The sequence below is a fragment of the Biomphalaria glabrata genome, chromosome 5 (genome assembly GCF_947242115.1).
Source record: "Biomphalaria glabrata chromosome 5, xgBioGlab47.1, whole genome shotgun sequence".
NCBI classification, from domain to species: domain Eukaryota; kingdom Metazoa; phylum Mollusca; class Gastropoda; family Planorbidae; genus Biomphalaria; species Biomphalaria glabrata.
This window is the reverse complement of record NC_074715.1, coordinates 48,914,503-48,930,704: the sequence shown is the minus strand read 5'-3', so window position 1 is coordinate 48,930,704 and position 16,202 is coordinate 48,914,503. Positions and strand designations below refer to the sequence as shown.

At 34.3% G+C, this 16,202-nt stretch overlaps 1 protein-coding gene across 1 annotated transcript; it reads right to left on the bottom strand.

Annotated features, from left to right (window-relative positions):
* Positions 1-797: 797 nt before the first annotated feature.
* Positions 798-14,828, bottom strand: LOC106074200 (uncharacterized). The gene is made up of 12 exons (XM_056028393.1): positions 14,684-14,828; positions 13,885-14,130; positions 11,998-12,537; positions 8,844-8,947; positions 7,067-7,328; positions 6,288-6,437; positions 5,306-5,375; positions 5,135-5,181; positions 4,323-4,419; positions 3,061-3,226; positions 2,061-2,126; positions 798-1,916 (listed from the first exon to the last, which is right to left on the bottom strand). The coding sequence occupies exons 2-12, from the start codon at positions 13,940-13,942 to the stop codon at positions 1,860-1,862; spliced, it is 1,617 nt and encodes a 538-aa protein (XP_055884368.1). The 5' UTR covers positions 13,943-14,130; positions 14,684-14,828; the 3' UTR covers positions 798-1,859.
* Positions 14,829-16,202: the final 1,374 nt, after the last annotated feature.

The following is a 16,202-nucleotide window of genomic DNA, read 5'->3' as shown; positions in this document are numbered from 1 at the left end:
AAAAAAAAATTTACCGAAGATGTCTAACAAGTCTAAAACAATTATTAAAATTGTAGATCTCTATATATAGTTCAATTCTCATCACTGTGAATTCATCTCCACTTAAGATTGAAAGAACAACAGAATTTTTTTATTTTTTTTCAAGCTTTTAAATCAAGCTTTATTATCCAGAAATAAAATTCTTTTGCATTTGTGTGTTATTGTTAATACATCTAGAAAACAATAAACAGTAAAAAAAAAACAGTCTAATATAAATAATAATGATATATAGTAATATAATAATACATTTAAAAAAAATGAGTTTATAGTTTTTCTTGATCAAAGGGGCGTTGGTAGTTGAGTGTATTTAAAACAAGTACAAGTTTATTTAGTACAAATTGAGACTGTAGGTACTAAAATTAACATGTAAAAGCAAAATAAAATATACATATAGGCAAGTTTAATTAAAATATGGAAACATTTTAATTGTAAAAATGTTGATTAATCACTACAACATATATAATCAATCAATGAAATGAAAACATCTTATTGGTATTCCAAACATTCCACATTAAGAATGAAGTCTTAAGCCAATACAAAGTTATTACTCTTTTAGAATTGGACTTGTAGCTTATTGGAAATAAGTTATTGTTATAAAATACACAGGTGTATTTTCGTATGTGATAAACATACCTGCGACTTATACTTTATTTTTAAGACTTCTGATTTGAAGTATTGAAAGCAGGCTAATTATAGATATTCAAATTACAGGTACTTGTCTAATAAACAGAAATAAATTGATTAGAAAAATGAAAACAAATTCCTCCCAAGTCCTTATTAGCTGACAAATGGGTTGAATGGACTCTCAAGTTTAATTTTTTTTATTAATGCACTCTAAGTCAAATAGTTTTCTTTTATTGGCAAACAAAGGTATGGAATTAAACTGCACTACCAGATGAAGGAAGTTGATCTATGTATTTCAATAACAGCTAAAGTATTTCAGAAAGAATCAACAAAGTTGTCTTCAGTTATTTTGCCACATCTTGTAATTATACATTGTAAGATAAGAACATTAAATGACATCTTCAATCCTGAAGATATTTGAAAAAAGAAAAAATCATGAAAGCACAGCAACTAAAGTTTGTAAAAAACCATCATACGTATCCAAGCAAAATCTCTTTAAAAGCAAAACATGCATATTAATTTTTATACGCCTAGGCATGGTTCATCTTTATGTTCTCTCTCTCTCTCCCTGTTCTCTCAGAATTTTATGGTTATTGACAACAAATCAGTGGACATACTTTCTCAAGTATTTGGCAAATTTATTTTATTTTATTAATGTAAATCTTATTTGGCCAAGATAAGGCCCTTTAAAAAAAAAAGTCTAAAAGTGCTGGAACAGGTGATGAAGATTAGTTATTTAAAAAATGTCACAATCTGAATTTCAAAATACAATATTTAAAAAATTTATTTATAAAAGTCGCCATTGTGAAGAATTATTTCTTTTAGTAAACTCTGAAAGACAATGTCCATACAGTAACGCAGCTAAAGAAAGACAGTGCAAAATTAAATGTTCCTTATCTGTTGCAAAGGGTAAAGATTGTCTGTTGAGACGTAAAATGCCACAGATCTGTTATAAACTAAATTATTTGTAAATAAGACCAAATATGATTCGAGATAGGCTGAAAGACAATGTCATAATTGTAATGCAGTGATAGCTCAAGAAAGGCACACAATGTCTTAGAAATGCCATGATGTTCACCAAGTGCCCAATATGCAGACATTCAAAGCAACAAACTTCAGACAATCATCTTGATCTGTTCTTAGCTAACAGTGGTACAACTAAGTTGGTTCAAATTTTAAAAACAGTTGAACATGAATCAATATCTGTAGAATGAATGTGAGGACATAGTTGCTTGATGATGTCCCAAAGTAGTCTGGGGAAAAAAAAGGAGCCAAATTTCCAAACTTATTTCATTTCCTTGAGTAAAGTAAATAAATTTAACCATATTCTAGGAAGTGTAAGTATGAATCGTACAAACAGTAAAGATAGAAACACATCAAGTACAGCAGAAACTTACTTGATAATATGGTGAATGGGCTTCTGCATGTCTGGGTAAGGTGCTCAAAGGTATATCTTCCAAAATCTATGATATTGAGAAAGGGTCATTATTTGTATATAACATATATTAAAATTTATCTTTTTTTTTTTTTTTATACATATGTGCAGAGCAATCTTTTATAGATAAACTTTTTTGTTTCCAAGACCAAATATGATTTTAATACCAAAAATAGATCTATATGTTATTAGTTTATTGTATTTGTTGCAGAGTTGTTGTTTTTGGGAATCAGTATCTTATCTTATAAATTACAGACATTTCTTCAAAAGAAAAGATATTTATGTTCTTCATGTATCCATGTGTTAATCTAGTCATGCATGTTAATTTGAGAGTTAAGCTCTGCTAAATCATTGGCTGATTCAGGCAACCTGTTCCATGCTCTAATAGCAATAGGTAAGAAGGATCACTTGTGCCCAGTCTAGTGACATTTTAAAAGTGCAGAGTACAATAATTGAGCAAGATGAGAAGAAATATATCTGAAATTGTTTACTTTAACTTAAATCTTTCTCTCCTAACTGACGATACCAACGTTGATTCCACCAGAATGTGGTAAATAATTACAGAGAGAAAGAGTTAATTGACAAGGCTGAAGTAGTCTATATTGCTAAATCTTGGTAGCTTATAATAATGTTTAGACATGTTGACATATGGTGAATTAGCATAAAGCTTCATAGAAATGGTTTATAACAAGAGTAATTTATAACAATGTTTTTTTTTCCTTTGATGGAACATCTGTATGTTACAAGATAAGATAAATGAATGTAATCAATTTTTCTCTATATTAAGTTTAATGGAATAATTAGCATAAAATATAATTAAAAAATATGGGCTTGACATGAGATTATGCTTAACCTATTTCTGATTCAGTGTATGTGAAGGGTTAGATTTTTTTTGTTCAGGCACATAATTATAAAAACTGTATACTGCTAACGAAACCATTAAACTAAGGGATGCAACTCACATAACCATCAAAATAAGGGTTACTCTCTGAGGTTATGCTAATTCTTCGGTTATTCTCAGGTGACAATTCATGTTCATGAAAGCTTGTTGTGGTGTCCATCCAGACTCTGGGTAGTTTGAGGATACTGATATCCGGTGAGAAATGAAGCATCCTTGATCTCACATTGCTTTAAAAAATAATTAACTTTGTTTCAATTTAATACCATTTATGTTAACAAAATGGATTTTTTGATGAAGATATCTTATTTTAGTATTATGCCACAAAATTGGTTATAAGATTACTTTAAAAAAAAACTCTTCTGGTCTTTTTTTAAATGACAACATTGCATGAAAATCTGGTCAGCTAACCATAATTCTGTATTTATGAGACCTGATTTAGTGATGCTTTCATTTGTCTATATTACAGCTCAAATTTATATAATACAGGCTGGTCGCTAGAGAAGCCAAAAATTTGTCTAACAGCTTTTTTTTCTTTCTATGTTTTGGTTGGTGTAAAAATGTTACATTATTATCATTATCATAATAATTATTATGTTTACAAAGAATAACTTTCACAAAGATTTTTAAAGACGTATATTATAGTACATTCATAGATTTTCAAAATGTCATCCATGCACTTCAGAGCTGTGTCTTAACCTAGAAATCCAAGCTCCTGTACTGTTTTGAAGAGTAACTTGTGAGACATCATTCCAAGCTCTTCCAAAGCTTGTTTTCAAATCAATAGAGTTAATGTAACATCCACAATTTTGAAGCTCTGTTAATAACAAGATTCAAAAGCAGTAATCCACGATATTTAAGTCTGGACTTAGTGGTAAAGCTGGCTTTTGAACCGAGAGTCCCATCTTCAAATCCTGGTAAAGACTGGGATTTTTAATTTTGGGATCTTTGGGTGCCTCTGAGTCCACACAACTGTAATGGGTACTGACATTAGTTGGGGAAAAGTAAAGATGGTTGGTCGTTGTGCTGATCACATGACACTCTCATTAACCGTGGACCACAGAAACAGATGACCTTTACATTCATGATTGCATCTGATTCTCAAATTTTCCATTTTTCTAGCAACCACCCAGTGGATTTCTAGTTGTTTAATTGCTGTGTATATGTTAACATAATAATATGACAATAAAGAAATGCCAGCACTTTAACTTAAATATGCCAGGCCAAAACAGTAAAATCTATAGTAAGTTTATTTAAAGTGTCAACACTTTGTGAAAAAAGAACAATGTTATAAAAATTCTTTCATGAATCTTTCAAAAATGTTACCTGTCTTTGTGTTTGCTGCAAAAGTAGTAACAGCAACATAGCAGAAGGCTAAGGACAACCAGGCTCCCAATGCTGCTGCAGCAGATCACCAGAACTTCTATAAAATATAAACAGAAAAAAAACTATGGCACTATTTGATTAATCAAAGTGGATTCTTTGCATATTCACCTTTAAACTTAAATAATCAAAAAAGACAGTGGGTCATGGCTGCTGAGTGGTAATGTGCTTGGCTTTCTTACTGAGGGGTCTTGGGATTTGAAACTTTGAATCTCAGTGAAGGCTAAGATTTTAAACTTCAGGATTTTTAGGATGCAACTGAGTTCACCCAACTCCTAACATAAGTTGGGAAAGTAAAGACAGTCGGTCACTGTGCTGGCCACATGACACCATCATAAACCATCAGCCATAGAAACAGATGACAGAATATAGCTCAGCAGCAAAAAGCTGGCTAGAAGAAGAAATAGGCTAACACAAAAAAAAAAAAAGATTGACTTTGGGCAATATAGTCTTTTTATTGTATTCTCTTAAGTTCAAATATCCCAAACAATGAATAAATATTAAAGTATCATATTCCATTGGTATTATTATTTATTTTTCTAATTTATGTATTTCTCTTAAGACAAAAGAAGTCATAAAATACATTGCTATATCCATACATAAGTAAATAGACGTAATAGGTATATGGTAATTTCAGTGTTGAGGACCTAAAACCAAGATAACAAAAAAACGACAAAGGTGGTGAAAACTGAAATTAGAAATAAAAGCTTTGTTATAACTAGATTAGACATATAGTGATATACATATATATTTACCTTTTCCGTCAATTTCACACTGTGTTCCAAAATACCATTTTAAGCAGCTGAAGTTAGACAAGTAGTAATAGTATTACATTGTGTTTATTATACACATATCATGTAATTGCTCAATTAAATAAAATAAATGAACTCTTTAAAAAAATGTAATTTCTTTTCTCACAGACTCACCTGCATTGTTTAGTACCAGATAAGATGTCGTCATCTACACATAGCCCACCATTTTGACAATGACATTTTTCTAGCAAAAATATAAATGTCATAAATAAAAGCAGATATCTCTTTTTGGCAAACCACTATTTAAAAAAAAAGGGGGGGGGGGTGAATTTAGAAATATATAGCTTTCTTGCCATTGACTTGTTCCAAATTATTACTAGGAAAGTCTGGGTCAGACTGACAAGAACCAGCATTGTTCATGGGTAAACTATGCATGCTCACTCTACCTATTGTAAATCTGCAAAAAGAAGCCTACACAGCAGCAGCAAGAAACTGGATAGAATGAGAGTAGATAAGGAAATAGAACATGTAGTAGCATAAATGTCTAAAAACTAAATCCACAATAAGTGCTCCTGTAAATTCTACAAGTGTTTTTTATAAAGCACAACTTAAACAGACATTTTAAACACGACTTTGGCGCGATGATGTGTCAAATGCTCGTTAGTCTTAGCATCATCATCAAGCCACACATGTAAAACTAGTTTTCTGTTTTCAATCTATTAAGTAGAATCACGATGCTGTGGCGCCTCTCAAAGACAAAAAGTTGTGGAGTATTTTACATACGATAGGTTATCAGACGTCCAGGAAAAGAAGGACTAGAGGTCCAGTCCCCCTTTCTCTCTTTTTACCTCAAAATACGAAATAGCTGTTCGAATTCGTTTTTTTTTATGTACAAAGTACTCGGGCCAATAGTATGTATGGTGAAGTGTAAAAACAAAAAAAAACTTTTTGGAATGGTAGCAGGACATTGTCACATAGATGTCCACGATGGGCTTATATTTGAACCTTATTAGAATTGGTTAGGGTACATCTTGGAGTTTTCAAGCGAGTATATTGTGATACATCTGGAAATAAATCAAAGGATGTAGCTGCGGTGTATACATTTCGTTCTTTTATATATTTTAACTGAGGACACAATAGTGAGTCTGTGACTTACCCACACAATGTTCACCGGGAAGTCTATATAGGTTAGGTGTAGGGTCATCAAAGCCATTCTCACATTGACAGGTCACAGCGTCGCCAACGTAAGAACAAATAGCGTGCGTGCTGCAATAGTTGTGATCACTGTTGATGCAGGGGTTAATTTCTGGCAGAATAGGAGAATGTTGTCATAGCCTACTATTCTATCTATCTATCTATCTATCTATCTATCTATTTATCTATCTATTATCTATCTATCTAATAGATAGATAGAAAGATAGCTAGGTAATATATGAAAACACATAGGAATAGTGTTTTTTTTAAATAGTAAAGCTGAGGGGAAAAATTGTAGTCTGAATTTCCTTTTGTTTCGACTAATAAAATTCTTTTTTTTTAACTTCCCATTATCGGATCAAGTAGAAATTTTGCTTATTTATTCATAGTCGATGGCAATACATGAATCAAGAAAGAAAATTAACGTTATTATTTATTCAATTAGTGGGCAATTTATTAATTTTTGTAAATAGAAAAAGGAAGCTTATTCCCGCAGTATTGAGATATGTGACAGTGATCAGGCGGTTCTTCCCCTCAAATAACCTTTGTTTTTTTAAAGATTTTTTTCTTTTCATTTATTATTCTTTAAAAACGAGCCAGTAGAGCATTTTGTAAAAGAGTACAATGATTACTTTGATCACATGTAGTGACATATTTTTCCAATGTAGACCTATAACTCTTTTTTTTTCTAACAGCATTTTACTTAAGAACTGATTTCTTGACAGTAACACAGTAACTTACCAACAAGGGGAGAGAACAAACTAGAATATTCGCTGTTGTTGACTAATGCCCCTTTCACTTCAGATTCTAGGAGCATGTCGCCCCTCGGGGTCACCATCAACTGCTGGCTTAGTACATTTTGTATTTCTCCCAGTCCGGAGGTCAAGGACTTGTCCATGGTGAGCTCAAACTTCAATGTCATTCGCTGACCTTGCTTCTCGATGGAGTGAATGTCGAGATCTAATACGCCCCGGATGTTCTGCTTCGTAAAAGTGAGTTGAATCTTGGGACAGCAAAAGTGTCATGGGGTAGATAAAATGTGTAGCCAGAACGTAGGAGAAGACATTAAGATTGTTTTAAGACTATTCAATGGAAACAATTCATATCGGTGGTAGGTGACCACCAAAGAAAACGATATGAAGCCGGAAGAACCAAAAAGAGGCATGAAGCCCCCAAAAAGAGGCGTAAGCCCAAAAGAAGAGGCATAAGCAAAAAAAAAAGAGGCGTAAGCCAAAAAATAGAGGCGTAAGCAAAAAAATAGAGGCGTAAGCAAAAAAAAGAGGCATAAGCCCCCCCCCCCCCCCCCAAAAAAAAAAAAAGCATAAGAAGAATGTTATAACAAGAACAAGTTTATAGAGACAATGTGAGCATCGCGTGAAGTCTCAAACCATTTTTATTTCACCACCAAATATCTTTAAAAGTTTACAGTTGTTTACAGTTTAAAAGTTGCTGCATTTATTATTATCATTATCGTTGTTCATCTTTTCTTAACTAAATTTTCAATCATTAGATGATTAGGGTTACCAGACATCAACAGGCTCGAAGCAGAACAGAAAGGATTTGGAATGTATGGTATAAAGCTGCTTGGCCACCTATCAAGAGGTCTCGGGTTTGAATACTGTGTCGAGCAGAGTTGTGTTTGCTGCGAGCGCCTAAAGGCAGCACGGAAGCCCCTTCCCCTACAGATCCACAAGAGAAATTAATCAGAACGCACTGACTATGCTTATAGGAGTTAAAGACGCGATTTACAAATGTATTTTTTTAAAAGGAAGACGGGTTTTTTTTAAAAAGAAGACACACAAACAATAGTATGTAATCTTTAAAACTTAAGCTTGCAATTTAATAGTTGAAAGATGTAAGTAAAAAATAGGCTGTAAAACTACAATTTGAAAGCATCATATTTCTCAGGGGAAACATCTTCCAATTGTATTGCGTGATACCAATTTTTATGAATGATTCATGAAGAGTTCTCTCTTTTTTTTTCCTCCGTGTTGCGACTGTGCGTTAATTAGTGAAAGCACTTAAGAAAAATGTACAGAACTTGATGATAAGTTCCTTATCGCTTGTTTCACGTGAAATATATAAGAACATAACTATCGATGAAGAAGGTAGGTTGTCAAAACAACAAAACGTTTAATCTTTTTTTGTCCTGCAAATGATTTCAAGTTTCAATACTTGTCATACAAACTGAGCGTCATGTACATTTAGACCTCAATCCCTTAGGACCGCCTTAGGTACTATGCGCATGACACAATGCCTACATCATTTATACGTTGAGTTTGTGCAAACCAGAAGATGTGAAGGATTAGATTTGACTGATGGATAAATAATATGTAATGGAACTAAACTATAGAGTAAAAGCCGGACATTTTAGGTCAATGCCTGCTGGGCGGAGGACGCGACCTCAAAATGGAGGATATGTCCTCCTTCAGCCAACGTTGGTAACCCTATTATATTATACATGATTTAGATCTTATGTGTTATTTTAACAGTGTAAAGGGATGAAACACGCTCTTACCAAGGTCATCAGCCTCCACTTGATTGGCTGAAGCTGTTCTACGGAGTAACTTTGGTCAACTCCTGGGGCATTGACAGTCAGATGACCATGATAGAAACTGGCAGCTTTGGAAAAGCAAAAAAATATATATATTTCTTTCGTCTTTTATATTGAACTCTATCAGCATTTTACCGATTTAAATAGCAGGACACATTTAAATAGCAGGACACATTTAAAAAGCAGGACGTATTTAAATAGCAGGACCAATTTAAATAGCAGGACACATTTAAAAAGCAGGGCACATTTAAATAGCAGGACGTATTTAAATAGCAGGACCAATTTAAATAGCAAGACACATTTAAATAGCAGGACACATTTAAATAGCAGGACCAATTTAAATAGCAGGACACATTTAAATAGCAGGACCAATTTAAATAGCAGGACACATTTAAATAGCAGGACACATTTAAATAGCAGGACCAATTTAAATAGCAGGACACATTTAAATAGCAGGACCAATTTAAATAGCAGGACACATTTAAATAGCAGGACCAATTTAAATAGCAGGACACATTTAAATAGCAGGACACATTTAAATAGCAGGACACATTTAAACAGCAGGACCAATTTAAATAGCAGGACACATTTAAATAGCAGGACCAATTTAAATAGCAGGACCAATTTAAATAGCAGGACACATTTAAATAGCAGGACACATTTAAATAGCAGGACCAATTTAAATAGCAGGACACATTTAAACAGCAGGACGTATTTAAATAGCAGGACACATTTAAACAGCAGGACGTATTTAAATAGCAGGACACATTTAAATAGCAGGACACATTTAAATAGCAGGACACATGTATATTTATATTTTTGTTTATTCTTATTGAAGATTGGAGATTATTGCCTGTCCTGCAAGTTTTGAAGTATGGAACTTTGTTGATTTCACGACATTTTGATTTAACTTTGAATCTGGCTCAAATCAACTCAACAAATTTCATGTCCTACAACCCGAAGCAGGACATACAGGCGCAGCCTTTTTGCCGCTGAGGACGTTGTGACGCGAAATGTTTTAGTAACATTATTTAATGTTCATTGTATTATTTTTTTAAACTTGGGAGATACTTATGTTAATATCATTTGTTGATATGTGATGTAATGCTGTGTGAGAGTTAATCCCCTTAGGCTCAGCGGATAAGGAAGTGTGTGTTGCTGTTGGTTATCTAATGTGGTTGAAGAAAGCCTGTGTGTGTGTTTAGTTCATCGGCCTTGTTGTTTATCTATTTCAACTTGTATTTAAGAGTGTATTAACAATGGTCACAGGTAGAAATTTGATCTTTCATACCTTTTAAGTTTGACTTGTTTCAAATGTTCCCTCAGAATTATAACATCCTAACACAAGCCTCCCACAGAATAGCGGGGGATCGCTGCGGGAAGGGTTTGAACCCAGGACTTTCGAGACTACATTTCCTGAGACAATACCACATGACCAGGCAGCCATCATTCGTTCACAGTATGCGTGCATGAAATAGTAAAAGTTATTGAAGCTTCTTTGTCGTGGGGCTGGGGAGGGGGGGGGGGAGAATGTATATTAGCCTATAAATCAGGTATAGTTTAATATAGTTTAAAAATATCGGTCATTACTTATTGGGCCTATATGAAAAATAAAGCCGTTTGTTTGGTTCATTAGATTCGGAAATAAATTAGGTATGTAAGAAATTATTGTTATGTCTGTTAACATCTTAACTTTGTGAGGATTATAGCAATGTCCATTCATCAATGTCCATTCATCAATGTCCATTCATCAATGTGATACATCATTTATTGCATAGATATGTTAATTTGTGTTTCACATAATCATCTTTAAAATTTTGGCTTGTGCATGTTTATTTATTGACTGGAGCTTTTTTTTTTCAAAAGTATTTAAGTAATTAAGCTAATTTACAAACAAAAACAGCGTGAAACAAAGAAAGAAAGACACATTTATTGTTTCATATGATATGACTAATTTGTACAAATGCTCCTTCTTCCCTAGTGCTATTAGAGCATGGAATGGGTTGCCTGAGCTAGCCAGGAAAACCAGTGACTTGGCAGAATTAAGGTCATTGGTTAACATGCATGACTAAATGCATGACGGGTAGGACGTAATCATTTTCTTTTTTGAAGTAACCTCTGTATTTTATAAGAGAAAAAAATCTAAAGGTGTTACTCTAGTCAAATGTGATATTCGTTTGTTATGAATCTCAATGCTCTATTTTGTGTCTGTTCCAGTTTCTTAATGTCTTCTTGAGTTGAGGGGTCCCAAACAGGGGATGCATATTCTATTATTGGCCTAACCAAGGTTAAATAACATTTTAGTTTTATGTTCTTATTTGATTTATAGAAATTTCTTTTAATAATGCTGAATGTAGGTTTTGTCTTCAGATGTTCACCTTTATCTGCATCAAGAGAAATCGTGTTACTCAAAACACCCAAACCCAAAATATTTTTTTTCCAAATAAAATCTGTCTTTTAAAAAGTTTCTGACTTTGCGCGGACATTAAACAAACGTCAATATCTAAAAATAAAATGTTTTTTTTTTTTTTTGGAAATAGAAATCAAGAGATGTCATCCAGTGCGCTTGACAAAACTCACGTAGAATTTAAGGGGAGGGGAAAGCATGTCATAACCATGGTCTAAGTATCTGACTTATTAGATTTTCATAAAATAATCCAAACTTTTATCAAGAAACACTATGGATGGCGGTAGAATTCATGCATACATAGTAATAGTGCTATTAGAGCATGGAATGGATTGCCTGAGCTAGCCAGGAAAACCAGTGACTTGGCAGAATTTAAGTCATTGGTTAATATGCATGACTAAATGCATGACGCGTAGGACGTAATCATCTTCTTTTTTGAAGTAACGCCTGTATTATATAAGATAAGATAAGATAATAGTGAAATAAACTTTAATAAATAGCTACGTCGTTCTTAAGTTATCGTCAGAAAATCGCTCCAAAACGTTCACTGCGCTAAAACAGCTCGCGTCAAACCAGCTGCGCCAAAAACTTCAGGTACCGCCTACAACCATGATGTCTGATGCTTAATATTTGGACAGCCAAGTTTGTTTAAAATTTGCTTTCCAAATGAACGTATCAAAATCTTAAATACCACTTCTGCAAAGTCTTTACCTTTACAAGCTCCTTGCCCGCCTGCAGCTGTCTCGCGTAAAAAGCCTTTCAGACACTGGCACGATCTCGTTTTTGGGTCGCACCGTTCGTAGTGTATGACGTCACATCCGGCATTGCTCACCACGTCACAGGAAATGTTTCCAGCCTCGTGTTGGGTGCGATTCGAGATTCGCACCATAAGCCCATCCGTCTGGGCGAACGTGCTGCGAGGCGGCTGTGTGGCGTTGTTCTTGTAGGCGTGGTTGAAGATCATCTCTGGCTCCATTGCCCTGGGCAGGGGCGCGTAATCCTCCTCCTCTTTGCTGGCACCCGTGTCTTCCAGGTACTTCACGTCCGGAACATCGTCGCGTCGCATGAACTCGTCGTAATAGTGACTTCCGGAAACACCCGGGTGTGAGTCTTTGGAGTCGTTGCCGCTGGCTCGTGAAGTCGTTTTCGCCAATGCTGTAGAAGGCTCGGACGTGACGCCGACGTCCGGGGCGGACGGATTGAGATCATAGTAGTTGCCTTCGGGATCATAATAAGGTTGCCCTTTTGCTACTGAAAAAAAAAGTAAATAATTAAATATTATAAACAAGGCTACGTGGTATGATGCAGTTTCAACTCTTATAGGGTAAAACTGTTACTCTGGGACTATCAGCGTTTTTCAAACTGTGTGGCGCGCCTCATTAGGGAAAGTAGTTGGGGAGGGGAATCCGTTTAATTCATCTTTTAAGGTTAAATATATATGTTATCATTGTGGTTATCAATCAATGTTTAAATATTAACAAAATCTAATAAATTACTCAGAAAGACACAAAGATAAAGGCACATTCTTCGTTCCATATACTAGGACAAATTAGTACAAATACTCCTTCTTCCCTAGTGCTATTAGAGCATGGAATGGCTTGGCAGAATTGAAGTCATTGGTTAACAAGCAAGACTAGATGCATGACGCGTAGGACGTAATCATCTTCTTTTTTTGAAGAAACGTCTGTAGGCCTATTATATAAGATAAGAAGAAGATAAGATAACCAAATAAAATGATATTTTTACCAATGTTTCAAAAAAAAAAGAAGTAAAAGTCGATTCATCTTCTAATGAGGACATTTTAAATTGAGTACTGTTGTCACCAAGATGCGTTTGCAAAAATAATATTGATTGAAAACCTTTTTGTAAAACAATGATTCTTCTCGACTTTCTTGTATCAAAAGGATTGACATTTTCCCGTTATGTTGACGACTTTCTTGTATCAAAAGGATTGACATTTTCCCGTTATTTTGACGACTTTTGTGTAATAAATGTAAAAAAAAACAACAATCCGCGGTAAGGCGTCTTACATAACACGAAAATGATCTTACGGAGATCACGTCCGTTACAGACGTGCGTGCGCTGTGTGTACCTCGAATGTCCCTGCATCACTTTCTCTTCTTTATTTAGATTTAATTTGACCTGACTACTAGAAAACACTTCAATACCGACTGGTCAAAGTTTGGCCCTAAAACACCCCCTATAGAAAGGAGAGTAATAATTTTATTTTATAATTGGAAAAGTGAGTGTAATAACTACTTTCTTTGACGCTAAGCACGGCTATTCGCATGTATTCCTTTGTAATGTTGTGGTACACTTAAGCGTTTAACCAAAGTAAAAACTACATATTACATTTATTTCTTCTACGTCAGAGAAAATGTATTTGTTGCTGCACAAAGTCGCTTTTATAATAAGTATAATTTTAATACATACACACAATCTAGACCTAAAATATATTTTTTTTATCTAAAGATTAACAATATGTCACTAATGGTGTGAGGCTGTTACTTAAAAAAAAATTCAATAACACAAATTGAAGTTAATAATCATCACAAATATCACAGGGTTTTTATTAACAAGACATAGAGAGCATGTTACCTTCAAGGCAAAGACAACATCCAAGTAGAATTATGCACAACGGTAGGGCAGTGGCCATAATTATGTGCAGCTGGTCAGTGAAGACTCCAAGCAACGTAACTATGAGATGCGCCACAGCCAATGCTTTCCTTCAGAATGTATCCATCAAATGTGTTCATATCCTTACAGTGCATTTTTATATCCTTTCACGTTGTTTTAGACCTATACCCTTAAAATGTGTTCTTTTCTTTCAAATATATTCATTTCCTGGTTATGTAATTATACAAAAGTATATTTTTTTAGTTATCCTATATATTATATATATATTATATAAAAGTAAAGTTCCCAATTCAGACCTTGCGATCTATGGGGCAGATGATGTAAAGGTCATCTGTTTCTGTGGCCCACTGTTAACGAGAGTGTCTTGTGGCCAGCGCAACGACCATCCGCCTTTACTTTTCCCCAGCTAATGTTAGATACCCATTATATATACAAATATTATTATAGCCTTTTATTGTAGGCATTCCTACTAAAAAATACACATATTTTATGCGCATAATCCCACATATAAAAGCCTTTGAAAACCTCCTTATATCATTATTCAAGCTTACTTCTAGAGATTTGACAGCTCAAAATTTTCACCAGTAGAAATCATTGGTCAATCAAAACTTACTATCAAGCTACATAAAGTATTAAGTAAGTCAGGAAACGCTGACGAAACATCGAACACGCTATCATCCTCTAAGTATAACTACTCTAGATCTAGATCTATCGAATTTCTAAATATCAACAAAACCACAAGCTGCTAGCTATATCTTACACAAAACTTGCCCTGCGAAATTCTAAAATGAAATAAAAAATGCACTCAAATATTTGACTGAAATCAAAAGGGCTGATCAAATATTGGAGCCCAAAAAAAAATTATTCGAAACAAGAGGTAAAGAAAAAAAAACAACAACACACTAACTTTGTTTTTGCACATGTGGTCAGAAAGTTTTCAAACGCCGTGTCTTCTGCTGCGACACTCAAAATCTGCTGTGTTTAGATTTAAGGCGCGTTCACACTGTTTACCAAAATTCAGAGATGCCCTAGCTCGCCATGATTGGACCACAGCCTGACCTTTATATTTTAAATAAAGAGGAGTAAATATTACTCCAAATTTAATGTAGTCGTGGCAATTACAAGAAAAAAATAATTAGAAAAAAAACAACAGTGTTATGTTTCTTATCTAGGCGTAGACATATAAATGAAATTTACATGTGTGCATACTTTTTCTAGGATATCAGCAAACATAAATTTGAATTTATTACTTTTATTTATTTCTTTAAAAAAATATTTGATATTATGTCTATTGTAAGTGTGATTTCAGTAAGCTATATAGGCCTAGATTCTAGATCATTTGTTGCTCGTGTGGGCACTATTCAAACAAGACAGACCTATATGTGATGTAAGCTATGCTTTATTCCATTGGTGGAGTATTGATTCATCTCTTTTTACAGAGTTATTAATTTTCTGATTGTGATGCTAAAATCTAGTTTATCACGATACGTAAACTAAAGAGCCAGTCAGGAAACTTTGATCAAACACATTTTCATTCCTTAAGTGTAACTTCTCTAGATCAGCTTATTTCTAATTATCAACAAAACCACATACTGTTAGTCATGAATGTCTTTAAGTTGCAATAGATTGTAGATATTGTCATCGGTATACGGTTTAACGAATTACCTCCCTTAATAATAAAAAAAATCTCAAGATATCGAAGAGCTGTCCAGTCAGCACGCGGCTTTAGCCTGTCTGTTTCACTGACAAGAATGAGGGAAGGAGTGAGCGACCAATGTCCTGGGAGCCCTGCCATTTGTTTGTGGAGGCAGGCCAAGCCAAGCAATGTCGTATTTACCAAAGGCATTCAGACATGCCTCAGGCATCAAGGGACTGTACAAACACCCTCTCACTAGTGGGGAAAGGGGTAGAAGGGGGGCGCTGCAGAGTTCTGGCGTATGGTCACTTTGGCTAGCTACTGGCTAATGGTACGTTTGTTAATTACATTAAACGGTGAAACTTTTTTTTTTGTATTCGCGAAACCAAATTTAACTTGCATCGTGGTTTCGTAAAATAAGCAGACGATTTGCAAGTGAAACAGTAGGCCTACAGTTAGTGATACGAGCAGACGATTTTCAAGTGAAACAGTAGGCCTACAGTATGTGATACGAGAAAACAATTTGCAAGTTAAACTGTAGGCCTACATTAAGTGATACGAGAAGACATTTTGCAAGTTAAACAGTAGGCCTACAGTAAGTGATACGAGCAGACTATTTGCAAGTTAAACAGTAGGCCCACAG

Bases quoted from the DNA above. Each gene is read 5' to 3' on its own strand.
- LOC106074200 (XM_056028393.1), bottom strand. From the start codon at position 13,942: ATGGCCACTGCCCTACCGTTGTGCATAATTCTACTTGGATGTTGTCTT. The intron at 5,376-6,287 runs GTAAGTCACAGA...TATTTTTGCTAG, and splicing joins TCCCGGTGAACATTGTGTGG to AAAAATGTCATTGTCAAAAT. The intron at 3,227-4,322 runs GTAACATTTTTG...TATTTTTTAAAG, and splicing joins TGCAGCAAACACAAAGACAG to CAATGTGAGATCAAGGATGC.